At 34.8% G+C, this 14,266-nt stretch overlaps 3 protein-coding genes across 4 annotated transcripts in view; 2 read left to right on the forward strand and 1 right to left on the reverse strand.

The window, feature by feature from the left end:
• Nucleotides 1-3,401, reverse strand: part of LOC113239991 (acylamino-acid-releasing enzyme-like) — a 52,291-nt gene extending 48,890 nt beyond the window's left edge. The window contains exon 1 of the mRNA XM_026477182.1: nt 3,345-3,401. The gene's annotated coding sequence lies outside the window, so the exon portion shown is untranslated. The remainder of the gene's footprint in view (nt 1-3,344) is intronic.
• Nucleotides 3,402-4,343: 942 nt separating this feature from the next.
• Nucleotides 4,344-7,619, forward strand: LOC113240016 (glycosaminoglycan xylosylkinase homolog). The gene is made up of 6 exons (XM_026477213.1): nt 4,344-4,646; nt 4,723-4,860; nt 5,098-5,326; nt 5,511-5,706; nt 6,064-6,264; nt 7,035-7,619. The coding sequence occupies exons 1-6, from the start codon at nt 4,344-4,346 to the stop codon at nt 7,243-7,245; spliced, it is 1,278 nt and encodes a 425-aa protein (XP_026332998.1). The 3' UTR covers nt 7,246-7,619.
• A 2,678-nt stretch (nt 7,620-10,297) lies between these two features.
• LOC113240060 lies at nt 10,298-12,528 on the forward strand. 2 transcript variants are annotated; one of them, XM_026477268.1, is made up of 3 exons: nt 10,298-10,747; nt 10,854-10,992; nt 11,838-12,528. In XM_026477268.1, exons 1-3 carry the CDS (start codon nt 10,615-10,617, stop codon nt 12,199-12,201), a joined length of 636 nt encoding a protein of 211 aa, XP_026333053.1. In that variant the 5' UTR covers nt 10,298-10,614; the 3' UTR covers nt 12,202-12,528. The 2 variants fall into 2 exon arrangements, with proteins under 2 accessions (XP_026333053.1, XP_026333055.1); XM_026477270.1 differs by having other exon boundaries at nt 10,857-10,992; nt 11,838-12,525.
• The last annotated feature ends 1,738 nt before the right edge of the window (nt 12,529-14,266 follow it).

A 14,266-nucleotide genomic window follows, 5' to 3' on the forward strand; every position in this document is an offset into this window, starting at 1 on the left:
AAAGCACAAACACCTCGAAAATTTACAAGATAACCGCTGCATTCAATTGGTACTTTACATATACCAACGATTTTTTTATCAAACGAATTAAATAGAACCCGTATACTATACGATACACATTTTTCAAATGGCTTTAATTACGTGTGTAAAAAAAATATTTCTGATATAAAGTCATTGTTTCTGCCGCTCGACCAAAGCAAAATGAACCGTATTAGTACGGGAAAAATTTTAATTCGAACTGAGGTAGCGTCGACTCTTAACCCTTTGACCGCCGTGGACGCTTTAAAGCGTCTTACATTAACTTGGCTGGTACGCCAATGACGCCTCAACGCGTCAATGAGACCCTTTAATTTTCAGTTGAAATTAACAAATAAATATTAAGATATTCCTTCTGTTCGAGTTCTTAGGTTTTCGCGATTGTTACACATAGGAAATGAAACTATTTTTCCGGATTTAAATCGGTCCCATGGTCACGTCAACCGTGACCATGGGACCTGTAAAGGGCCCGGAACGTCGGTTTGTTTGAAAAAACAAATATACGCGATTTAAATCCGGAAAAATAGTTTCATTTCCTATGTACTCCTTCTGTTATTTGTATATTCTAGTTAAGTATAGATTCACAGTTGCATATTATGTTCAGTCATGTTCTTTGACTTAGAAGAATTGGGATAAGGTGGAAATTCATAACATATCACATCACTATAATATACAGGCGAGCGTTTAAGGCACGTTTACTACGTTAACTAGTTTTTGTCAGTGGCGGTTAAAAAGTTAACAGACGAGCGTGTATGAAAGCATAGATGCGTGTTGATGAAGAGAAAGTTGTGTGTCAGGATCGTAGCAAGTGGAAGGCTGCAATCACCGTCTACCCCGAAAGGAAAAGGGCGTGATGTGCATGTATATAATTCCGAGATTTTTAAGAGTGGTATGGATGTACACAATTTTCCACTAGATTTACATCACTCTATTATGCATGGGGCTGTGACAACCCTATACAAGACAATATGTGTGTGGTAGATAACATATCGTGTTATTTATTTTTGTATTGTGACCGTAATACCACAATAAATGCCATGATAAATGTGGTTCAAGGTACCAAGTTTTCTTCTTTGGGCAAGGCATTATATACATTATTTAAATAATGACGAACAAAAACTGTTCAAGCAACTCATTTCCAACCATTGATGGTGAATTTATGAAAAAATGCTTGCGTAGGTATTGCGCTCACAACTATATACCAACAATTTTACTTGTTGTTTTTTTTTCAAACAAATCAACATTTCTGGCACTTTATCAGTCCCAAGGTCATGCCAAACTGAGATGTTTAAGATATCAACGTTTAATATTAACGCAAACTCACTATTCTGCATTATGATTACAAAAGTTGTTTAACGCGTGTGATGACATCTAGTGGTACATAAAATAACATCGATGGAGCAGCGGCGCTCATTGGAGGTTAACATTTATTTATTTTGTCCCAAGTTACATAGAACTTATTATAGACAGGAAACACAATAGAGAAACGAGAACATTATCTTTTTCGCTTAACCCATCAAACTAATGTGAAAATTAAATGAAATGAAACATGACATACATTAAAATCTTTTATTTTAGCCGACACATAACACAGCCTATTTTATTTTTATCACACTGTTAGATATTTTTACATTTCAAATGTTGGTGGTAATGCCTTAACCTAAGAGAGGATTTTATGACCTTCACGCCTTTCTCTGTTGTATATTCTTTTCTCAGATTTTGATTCATCAATTTGCACTAACTATTATGGGTTCTCTGACTTTGAAACCATTTAATGTTCCAGCTCATATATTATTATTGTTTCACGGCAGTAAACCTGTACCAACCAGTAATTATTTTTGTTGTTAATATAGTTTCACTTTCATAGAAAGTTTCCAGTTGAAATGGTTGACGTCAAGTTGCGGACACCAGCCCATTACACCAAATAAAAAGTAGTATACTAACATTAGTATATTTTCATTCTCAACCTCTTTCTTCTTTGCTCCAGGTTCTGTTTTTGACCGGATAGGGTTTTGCTGCACCTGCAATAGGAGTAACACATATAATTCACGTCACAACCAAATGTACAAGCAAACATCACCGCCATCTGCCACATCATGTTCAAGCAGCCAAAGTGAAGAGATGAATAGTTTTTGAGATATTTAACTTTTTACATTATATTCATACAATCCTGTCTCATATGGGTAGGTATACCCATATGAGACAGGATAAGGAAATAATGTACCAGATAAGTAAATAGTAAACAATAGTTTATTAAAGTTTCAGTGGCAGTAGAGCTCCTTGAGAAAGAGTTCGTACAGGGAAGTATTGCCACCTTACCTATTTCTGCCGCCAAGAAATAATGTGAACATTGGAAGGATAAGGGTGCTGGTGAAATTACAGGCACATGGGACTTGTCAACTTATGTCTCAGAGTGACAGTGGGAGTGCCCCTCAGTTCTTTGCAATTTAAAGCTCTGAGTGGCACTGAAACTGTTATGGACAGGTGTGTAGCTTGCCACCAGGCACACGACTTCTTCATCCCGTCGCATGATATTATAAAAAAATACTGCTAATTATTTTGGTGTTACGTATTCTAAAGTTGAACCAAATATTTAACCTAGCTTGTGAGGGAATAAATAGGACTTAATGAGCACTTCAATTAAACATAATATTTACCTGAAAACTGATGTCAATGGGGTCTTCCGTGATGTGAGCACTTTTGAATTACAATAAAACCTTCGTCTTCAAACAACTGAATACATTGGTCTATAGTCCATTTGTTTAGGTACTTAACTAAATGTAAACAATCTTGATACATCTTTTTATTGAAACATTTACTTTACAAATCAATAGGTATAAAAATAGGCATGCAATTTCATATAAAGCTAAGTACTTATTTGTATTTTGTATTTGAAAGAAAGTAAAAATCATTTTATAAATGTATATTTCATTAAATAAACATCTCAAGATTGTTTACATTTAGTCAAGTACCTAAACGAATTGACTATAGAGTGCCCCAGTTCAGTAAACACCAGCCGTAAGTTAATATTTTAATTTTAACTCCCAACTCGTCACAGTTGAACCTGTTTATACTTTAAACACAGAATTACTTTACTACTTATAAGACCGCTTGTTGTACCTGTCCTGTTTTACGCCTTTTGTTTTTATATTTGAGTGCAGTAAATAGTATTTGTATTCTACCGTTTTTAACCTCTTTCATTAAACAATATAATACTTTTTAAAATAAATAATAGCGGCAAACAGAAGTCAGCTGACTCGTATTGGAGATAGTTAAATTATTTTCAAGAAATATTGTATGCTACTTACCGTGTTATTCCTGTTACGGGACTTGTCTTAAAGAATCACGGATTTAAATAAACCAAAAAGCACAACTTCAACCAAAATTCATGAAATTTACTAAAATAACAACTCACGACGAAAGGCGATAACAAAACAAAGACTAGAGTTGTGGAGAGTTTAAAAACATGATTTAAACACTGAACTCAGTGTAGTAGTCAGTAATGAATCGATCTTTTTTATGATCGTGATTTTTTATTCAAATCGATTTTATTATTTTTATTGACGGTTTAAAATGGCTGCCTTTTAAGATTTCGCAAGTATCGAGTTTTCCGCTTATATAGTCATTAAAATTATATTGTAAAAATAATATAAATAATTTATGGCAGTTCTCTTATAATAAGTACCTACCTTTTTTGCTACTATCTTTTATATTTCATTAAGCATTCTGAACAATAATGTTAAGAAACTAGTCAACTTGTCAACAAGAAGTTTTTTGAAATTGATATATTTATTTATTTGAATTAATAGAATAATAATTAGAACTCGGAGTGTACTTTTCATTAATAGCCTAAAATCACATATCAATATTCAGTAATATAAAAAAGTAATGCATAATACTTTGTAAAGTAATTATTATTATATTGGGTGCCAACACTCTGACAACAACATCATCAACAAAACGCAATATAGTAAACGAAATTTGACAGTTCATACTTACTGATTTTGTTATCTATAGACAGTCGCTTAGTTATTTCAGGTTATTTGATAGAGTTGAATGTGCATTAAATTTCCGTTTAACTCAATTCTTTACTGGAATTGCAATAAACTGTGCAAAAAATAAAGTTAATAATATGTATTAATACAGTTGATAATAAAAAAAAATATGAAAATAAAATTTAAATTTCATATAGACACTTTAAATAAAGTCATGTAAGTTAAACAACAAATAAACCAACAATTATGAACAATTGTTTCATTAGTTTATTCATTTGAAATGTTACGTTTCTGAAAGTGCTTACTTAAATTATGACTTTGAATTACGCTTTTGGGTTTTCCATTTTTCTTGTTATTTTTGTTGGTCTGAATGTATATTTTTTCTATACCTTGAATACTGTAGGAAGAAGACCTGCAAATATCAATGTGCCTGATGTTAAACCCGATTTCGGGCCAAATGTATATAAAGATATTTATCATTATCTCAACTATTTACACAATCAGTATAAGAACAAAAATCCTGAATTTGCTACCGTGCAAACAGATCTTTTGCGTTCCTTCAATGCTTCAAACAATAATATCAACGTAAAGGATATTTGGTTAGACACGCAACAGGTAAGGAAATGTACTAAGAAAACTAATTTATCAATCATTTTTTTGGTCAATAATTTAATCTTTAACATTTTTATAGTGGTCCAGTGAGGAGTCACTTTTCCCCCAACAGAATGGAGCAGCTGGAAAAATACTTCAAGCAATGCGCACATCCCAGATAGTCCTTGTGGATAATGCGCCAAAAGGCACCCAACTGAAGTTATTACTTGTATTAGAGGTAACATTTCACAATATGTTGAACTGATCAGTTCATTTATAAATTGCCAATGCCAATGACCTACATTACATATTATTGGCACAGTTAAATTTTAAATTGACACCACCTACATAATTGCCTGTTAAACGTTTAAAGAAATGGGATCGTACCTGAAAATGTGCCAATGTTTTTATATCAACCATGGTATAAATATACAGTAGCTTTACAATTATTAAAATGACGTATTTTGTATTTCAGGGAAATCAAAAACTGTACTTTAAGCCAAAACGATACAAGCTGAGCACTGTGATAAATGGTAACATTTATGCTGGTTTTGACCGGTATAATTCTGAAGTATTTGCCTATTATTTAGCTACGGTAATGAATTTCAAATGGATTGCGCCATCGGTTATTAGAAAAATCAATCTTTATCAAGAAATTATACCTGTAGCAAGTTTGGGACTAAAAAAAACAACGGTGAAGTATGGTAAGAATGACATACAATATTGCCTGTAATTATAATTTGTAATATACAAATTACTAATGAGAAACTCTAAGCTGGATTGATTATATGTAATGAATAATTATAATTCTTTATCAAGCAACTTAATTTGCTATATACGAAAATTTCTTTGTCATCAGATACTTTCACAATTGTTATATTTTTGCAGGCAACGGCACAGTGTGCATTTATGGAAAATGCTTCTATTGCCGTAAAAACGAAACTGTTTGTCCAGACGAAAAAGGAGATATTGAAGGAGCAGCTATACTTTATTTGGACAAATCATTTCAAATTCATCAGTCTCCATGGCGACGTTCTTATAATAGTAAAAAAATGGAATGGGAAACAGACAATGACTTTTGTAAGTAAGTAACGAAATATATGCATATTTTAATAATACTTGCAATTGAAGTGGAGATTTGTAATTAGCACTTTCACCTGTTATTTAACATGCGTATATTTATTGTTAAAATTTTGCTGTAAATCTTCCAAAATAAATAAAGAAATGTAAAACCTGAAAGTTTAAGTCCATAAAAGTATAATACAATGTACTATCATATATTATCAATTTAACAATCCAAGAATTTAAAATACAACATGTAGATAATGATAGTATAATGATGTGATATGTAGAGATAAAATATCACTGAATTTTCAACTAGACATATGTTAATGTTTCATTGCATGAATCATAATATTCGTAATGATTTACTTAATTTCAGAAAATTGGTCAATGGACTAAGTACAACAAGAATTCTGAATTTAGTGGATATAGCTATATTTGATTTTTTAATTCAAAATGGAGATCGACATCGATATGAAGTATATAAAAATAAAATCCTCTTCATGGACAATGGAAAGGGCTTAGGAAACCCTACAGTGGATGAGTTAGATATTTTAGCGCCACTTTATCAATGCTGCATGTAAGTTTTGAATGTAACATAACCAAAGTACTTTTTCTTTTTATCGTGTCGATGCTTCTTTTATTTTAAGCCTTTATTGACTTTGAATAATATGTTGCCACCTCGACTGCGTTATCTGTGGCCACATAGAGATCTTTCCTCGTGCAGATATTAGGGTACGATGGTCACACGAACAACTGCTGCATGGACTATTGAGCACCGCAAAATATTAAAAAAAAACTAAATTGTAAAGCTTTATAAAAATTGTAAAATAATTTAGGCTGTTTCCAATTCAAACTCGAAATAAATGAGGTCGATAATAACGACGTTACCATTGTAATTTCTGTAAATTTTGCCCCTGCATCCAAGACACAGAACATCTGTGGGTTAACTATACCTACGCAGAAGGCACTCGGCGCCCTGCGCGTTCAATATAATAACTGTTTCAGGATGCTGTAGGGACTACCGCGACATTGTAGCGTCAATGTTTGCTCAAGCGGGAGTAGACGACGTTTTTGCTGTGATACGAAAAAAGACGGCGTTACTACTCTCTAGACTGCGTTCTAGTCCAAACGGCATCCTGAAAACGTTTGCGGTTCTAGTGAGGTGATGGGTTAATCGGCGGCGCCTCGAGCGAAATAATGCGTGTTTTTATGTTTGTCTCTGTGTTTACTAACAATAGTCATAAGTTTAAAAATGTCTGTATTTATTAACAAGTTGGTCTTGGATGCCAAATAAATTATTTATTTATTATTATTATTATTAATATAATCCTCAAAACTTTTTTTCAGGATATCAATGTCTACGTGGAAACATCTAAAAATGCTTACTGGTGGAAGTTTAACTGAAACTATTAAACTTTTATCTTCTTTCCAAGGAAATGTTCTTGCTACTGAAGATCATTTTAAGGCAGTAGAAAGAAGGCTGCTAAAAGTTTTCGCCACTGTTCAATATTGCATCGGTAAACATGGAAGTGCCAAAGTTTTCAAAGATGATCTTTAAAACGAATTAGATGCTTTATTTATTCTTGTTTTTATTATTACTGTTTGCAGAATTTGTTGTTTAACTATTGTGTAACTGTTTAGCTGTTGTAAGCTGAACACGTAATAAAAATCATATTATATTGAAATGTATTTCAGTCACTTGGAAAAATAAGAATACTTTGCGCATGAAATAATCAACATTCATGGAATAAAATTTTAAAATTAAGCTGATCAATTTGTGGTTGTCATTGAACCTTCAAAATTCATGACCATTAATGTGATGTCACACAATGATCTATAATAATGAATCAATCTTTTAAAATTAGAATTGGTCTACACCTCTATTTATTTCCAATGTTATGTCAAAAAAAGGCGGGTTTTTGTAGTTACAGTTTTTCACGAATTAATTTTTAGTTTTAAGTATTAATACTTTAATTTATTTATTTGCATATTATTACGTTTTAAGTTTCTTAATCCTTTCTTGCTTGTTTAAGCTTATTTTTTTCCATCCTTTAAGGTTTAAGCCGTGGAGCTCCCTCTACGGTTTAAGCTGATGGCTCTATAGCCAATGCTCAACGAATAAATAAATAAATACAATGTTATGTCAAAATATCTTTTTTTTTTCACAAGAAAAAGTTTTGGCTATGAAACCATCATCAGTTTGTAACACTATCGAATATTGTAGTGTTGTCCTTTTAGTCACGTTGCGCGATGCAACCTATTTTTAACAACGATATCTGTCAAGTTTTTGATTTTTAATATTATTTATAATTTCTTTCCTAATTTGACCAATCATATACCACGTCACAAAAATATACAAAAATAAAATAAATTCGCTAACGTGACGGTACCTATAAATATTAATGACTAACGGTCTTATGAGGGAGCATGCCAAAAAAGTTTTGTCGTTGGCTCCGCCCACATTTGTGAGACAAATATATGCCTGAAGTTCGCGTGACATGCGACAGGAGATGTTGAATTTTGCGCATTAAAAGTACCAAATTCGTTTTAGCGGAATAACTCTAAAACTAAAGGGATTAAAAGAAAATCCGTAGTGACAGTTCTCGATCATGCATAAATATAATTAATTATCTAATTTTTGTCCTAATAACCTGTAGCATTTCGGGGATGAATCGAAAAAATGTGAAAATTAGAGGTCATTTCGTGATTTTTATCTATCGAGGAAACTTTATTGTTTTATGTTTCTGATTACTGTATATGCTTGAATATATCGTGCAGTTACTCATACAATATTTTATTTTTAACTTTAAAGTGGATATACCCCTCTAAAATCAAATCGAAGATTAGGAATTTTTCCTCTGCTCCCTCTTATGTTAACATTTTGAAATAGATTCGGTAATACATATAAAAGGGAGTAACAAAGTGCCCATTTTAGATTTCGCGTATATCTTTTATAGTTTTCGCTAAAACAGGTACAAGATGGCGGTTTTGTGGGCACACTCAGTACATACATTTTTATTTAAATTATATGAAATTTTTAGTTTTTTGTTCCACTTAACAGTGGCTTTTTGCAACTTTTTTGGCAACTTTTTGAAGCTGATGGCTTTATAGCCCATATTTATTATTATTGTAAGTTATTTATACATATATAATTTTGGTCGGTAGGTCGACAAACATTGCGGGTTTTTGTAGTTACTTACACAAAAGATTTTTTTTATCTTAAGCATGTACATACTTACATAAGTTAGTTACGATTTGAGTTTCTTGTTTGGTATATGTATTTTTAAGTTGATGGCTTGTAGGCAATGCGTAATAAATAAATAATAATCATAATTAGTACACGGAAATAATTTATTTAGATTTCTGTGGCTACGTCTAACAAACTCATTAGTAGGCACCTATTAACAATGTGATGGTTTTTTAAAGTAAGTTTTTCTCTCAAAATAGCGTAACAGTATACTTAAGTCCGGTTTTACTAAGTAGGTACCTAAGTTTATTATTGTATTTATTTATTTTACTTCAAAATTGAGAACCTCTTTATTTCCTAAGTAAGCAAATTACACTTGAAATTGTTGGTCGGTGTTGATGTATGAAACGGACTTCATTCTTTTTATTGTCTGCAAAACAACTGACTGTAAAGTACAGGGCAAATAGTTCACTAAGAAGACTTCTATAATTTTACAATAGAGTTGATAATCGTATACATTTAAATCATTGATTAGAGGGGTGACGGGTTTAACAAGGGGCGAGTTGTACAGGGTCGAAGTACGGCGCGGTGGAACGTCATTTGGGGCTACATTTCAAGTGGCAGAATTTTCCGTTACAGTCGTATTTCCTCTTAAAATTGTTCCGGTATTGTGTAGAGTTCGTTGTGTATGTATACCTGTGTATGTATGTAGGTATTAGAAACCAGATGACGATTTGTGCTGTGTAGTTAGGACATTTTCACACGACTGAGAAACGGTTGAACCTACACAGTCCAACATTTAAAATGCTACCTCGATTTAAATATTTATTGTGGGGCCTGTATCTTGAAATACAGCCTGCGAGCCTATTACCTATCAGTCTTCCACAATATTCTTACTATAGGTAGTGGTAGTACTTACGTTGCTATGATTACAACAAACTAGTATATTCGATCTGCGTAACCGATCCAATGTATGGCTGTTTGATGACACATAGGTAATGATGAAAATAAAAATTATTAATTTTAGTTTTAACATTTTATGTAATACTTTTGGTCTGGATATTTTCAATACGAGTGTAATTTCGGCAATAAGGGCACTGCGTGGGCACTTCTTTGACTCTTAGTGAGGCTTACAACTTCTGTGGTTTTTCTTTTTTTATGTTTTATATAATAAGTCTGGTAAATTGTGCACCCAGATTTTTCTTATATATTTTTTTGTGTAATTGGCTCTCAGTTGTCACTATTATTGTTAATCTTTCTTTAAATAAATAAATAAAGATAGGGCGCATACTTCCTGAGTGGTGCCCTGTGTTAAAGGACTAGAAGCTGCGGCGCCGCGTCACCGCGCCGATGCCGCACCGCGTCGCTCGATACCGTGCGGCGCGCGCGGGCCGCGCGGCGACAAACTCAGTACATACGCCGGCCGCCTGCCGACAAACACACCCCATCTAACACACCCCCGACGCACTACCACTGCCACTTTATACTTTTCCACAGCACAAAATCAACATTTTCGATTTATCTAGTTCCCGAATTCGTTAAATACCTTGTAAGTTTTGCGACAATTAACAGTTTTCCTAAAGTCACAACTTACAATACAAACAGTTAATGAATTAGGTACTTAGTGTCTAGTGCGTATTACGTTTTAGAACTTCGATTTCGCAAAATAATTACAAAGTTTCGCGCGCCGCGCGAAGTTTTGATTGGTGGCTCGCGACAGAGAGAATTACGAAGCGAACAATGAACGAGATCGATTTGATCAAGGAGGTGGAAAAGAGGCCGATACTGTATGACAAGTCGGTGAGCGGGTTCAACAAAACAAAGCTGCGTGACGACGCCTGGAAAGAAGTGCAGGAGGTGCTTCATGTTTCAGGTAAGTTTTGAAGTACAAAATGACCAGTATTACGAGACCTGTGGACTTCAGCGCAGTGGCATCCCCGTGGTACATTTATACCTGACACTAGTTATTGTTCTCGAAGCAGAGGCCGAATGTAAGAAGCGCTGGCGTTCTTTGCGGGACTCATTCATCAAGCTGCAGCGCACGCACGGCGGGCGCACGCGCTGGCCCTACCACTACGCCATGAAGTTTCTACTGCCCCACGTTGAGCCCAAAGAAAGGTACATAGGCATAGATGACTTAATAGTTACTACGTAATAGATACATCACGCTCATACAAAATACCTACTAAATTTGACTCATGACACCAGGCGCTCACTATGAGGAAAAAGAAACTTAAGCACACGCACAGAGAGGTGAACATAACGTTGCCCGCCGTATGCAATCGTGCGGAACCGATTACTCAAATGAAAGACTTGTATGAGCGCTTGTGCTCACGTCGGTACACTCAGCGGTAGACACTTATCGCGTACCCTTGAGCGAATGACGGAGCCTTGACCTAGGTAACGTCACCACCCTCATACAAATTTTAAGTACATATTATACAATGTTAGCTGTAACTGTAGTTAACCCTCTGACCTTGTCACTATAGTAACCACTCATACATGTAAAAATTTTAGTAAGTGTAATTAGGTAAGATACATGAGTATGTCGAGTTTTTGACTTTGGACTTTTGAAGCTAGATTTAAATCTTAATTGCCAAGTAAATCATTGCATGTATTTTTTATGTTAACAAGTGACGGGAAGAACAAGCCGTGGGTCTGGTGGTAAGCGATACGCCTGTCCATAACAGTTACAGTGCCACTCAGAGCTTTAAATCGCAAAGATTTGAGGGGCACTAGCCACTTCACTCGTCATCCTGATACATAACTTGACAAGTCCGATATGTCTGTAATTTCACCAGCACCCTTACCCTTGGAAACCGGAACGCAGTAATGCTCACATTACTGCTTGGCGGCAGAAATAGGTAAGGTGGCAGTACTTCCTTGGACGATCTCTTTCACAAGGAGCTTCTTAAAAAGATCGTTTTCAATTAGAACTTCAACTGTATTTTTCGTGTTCCCAGTGCGTCCAAGCGCGAAGCCGAGGACTCGGACCCCGATCTGACGTTGTCATCGTTCACAGAATCGAAATTCGAAGATGAAGACGAAGATACTTCCCAGCCATCTCCCAAAAAATTCCGTACGAGTTCCACCGACGAAGAGAATCCGTGCCAACAGTGCAACAGAACGGACCCGGACGAACTGTTCCTCCTCAGCTGCGCCTCTACTTTGAAAAGGTTGAACTCGAAGCAAAACGCCGTCGCTCGCTTAAAAATCCAACAAGTTTTATACGAAGCCGAGTTTGGTACCCAGATGGAACTGCCTTGCGTGACGCCAGCTAGCGACTGCGATTTCGACAACGTCGATGGAACAAACGGGGATGAATAAACGACAGCTCACGATCACATAATATTATATATATTATAAGGTTAAACGATCAATTGTCTCGAGGAAATCAACTGTGATTAAAAATCCTAAAAAGAAAATAGGTACACCGCCTTGGGAGTCTTGGATATGTACAATATTGACTAGGTGTTTCAATCTAGCTTCATTTCCACGTCCCGAGAAAAATAATCGAGACTCGATGAAAATGAAAGACTAGGGAAAAACGGGACTTTCGAGACTATTTTAAGAAGTAGTTTTCCATTACGCATTTACGACATGATATTTACTCGTTTAATAAAAACATAAATTATTTATGAAAGTTTTTATTTCACATTACAGTAGTGGACACGTAACGAACAAACAAAAGGGAGTTTAATATAGTTAATCATTGGTTTCAGATAGAGAGGACCTGGTTTTATTACTATCGTTCTCTCCACAAATTTACTGAGCTCCACTGTACAGTTCTGTCATGTAACCAGAACAAAATAAATACTCTTATTGTACTTTAGTAGATTAAACTTATTTTTAGTAGATTAGACTTAAGTCTCAAAAGTTTCCATATTCCCGAAACTGAAAATATCAATCTCGATTCTCGAAAATGCAAAAAAATGACCAAGACTCGACATTCTCGGGGCCGCAATTCCCGGAATGAAAGCCCAAATATTGACTGAATTAACCATTAAAGGAGTCACCAGACTTATCAACACCGAATAGCATCCAGAGTCCATGTAATTAGATTCTTCTTACCGTATCGATGGCATACTCTATAATGTTTACCATTGTGATGAAATTATTTGCCAACCGTCGCAAGAAACCGATTGTTGCCCAGTGAGCGCCAGATGTACTGGAAAGAAATGGTATTGTACGGGGAGGCTTCTTTCGTATATTCTATAATTACAGTGAAAACGCGCTTCGTATCGGCGAGCCGAGAAAAACTGTGTACCTATGCCTTTTTCGGTCAAGCTATTAATAGCAAGCGTTAATAAGTAGTTAGTAGATCCCTGAAGTAACGTATAAGTTGTATGCAATACCTTTTACAATGCATATATGCAGTATCTCTCCTGCTCGTAGTTTAAAAATTGATTGATCTGTAAGTTTTAGGGCGCTTTCAAGTTAGACGCTTATGCAGGATTATTTGTAAAATACTTACTAGACGTGTGTCGATCGTGATCGATCGAATTAAAATGGTTCGAACAGCATACGTGACCCGACAACCCGGCTTACTAGCTTCTAAATAACCCGATCATTTAAGAGTTTCATGGGTCATGCGCGCAATATTCGACTTTATCACTACAATTTTAGAGATTATTCAACAATTCAGAATATTATTGTTGTCTCGTTTACTCTCACGTGAAATCCCCTCTCACGACCATAGATCACGACACGGTTCGCCTACTCACTCTTCGTTTTGGTCGAACATTTGTTCAATAGAGCACTCGTTCGATAGAACCTTCGTTCGATCGAACCAAAAAGTCAAGACATCGATCAACGAGTCAACAGGTTAACGGATCAATGAGTCTATCAATCATTTATCCTAATTGCTCCGTGGCGTAGTGTCCATTACATGGTAATTTTGTAAGTTTAATCCGTTTTTCGGTAAGTTGTGTTTCAAATTCAAATTCAAATTCAAAATAATCTTTATTTCATAGGTAAGCATTATTACACTTGAAATCGTCACAATGGTTAAACTCTACCGCTCATTCGTAAGGCAGATTCCCCTAAGAAGAATGAGTAAGAAACTCTAGGGGTTGCTCTTTGTAAATAACATTTACAATATTTTTTTATTTGAAACATCAGATTGAGACTACCTCCATGAGCTAAACGGGTTACTACCACGGATTTTTGTCATCCAAGTACGCAGAAGTTGTATAATAACCTTTAGTATAAAGTTTTTGTTTCACTATAGTTTTAAACCTCGTGAAAGGCAAATTTTGTATATCAACCGGAATCTTGTTATAGAAGCGTATACATTGCCCCTTAAATGATTGTTTGACTTTGTGAAGACGACTATCAAGAAAAGAATTTATTTATGAGTGCACTAGCTAATATTAATGAATAATAAATTAGT

Source organism: Hyposmocoma kahamanoa, unplaced genomic scaffold (assembly GCF_003589595.1).
Source record: "Hyposmocoma kahamanoa isolate Upper Pololo Valley unplaced genomic scaffold, ASM358959v1 119, whole genome shotgun sequence".
Classification (NCBI taxonomy): domain Eukaryota; kingdom Metazoa; phylum Arthropoda; class Insecta; order Lepidoptera; family Cosmopterigidae; genus Hyposmocoma; species Hyposmocoma kahamanoa.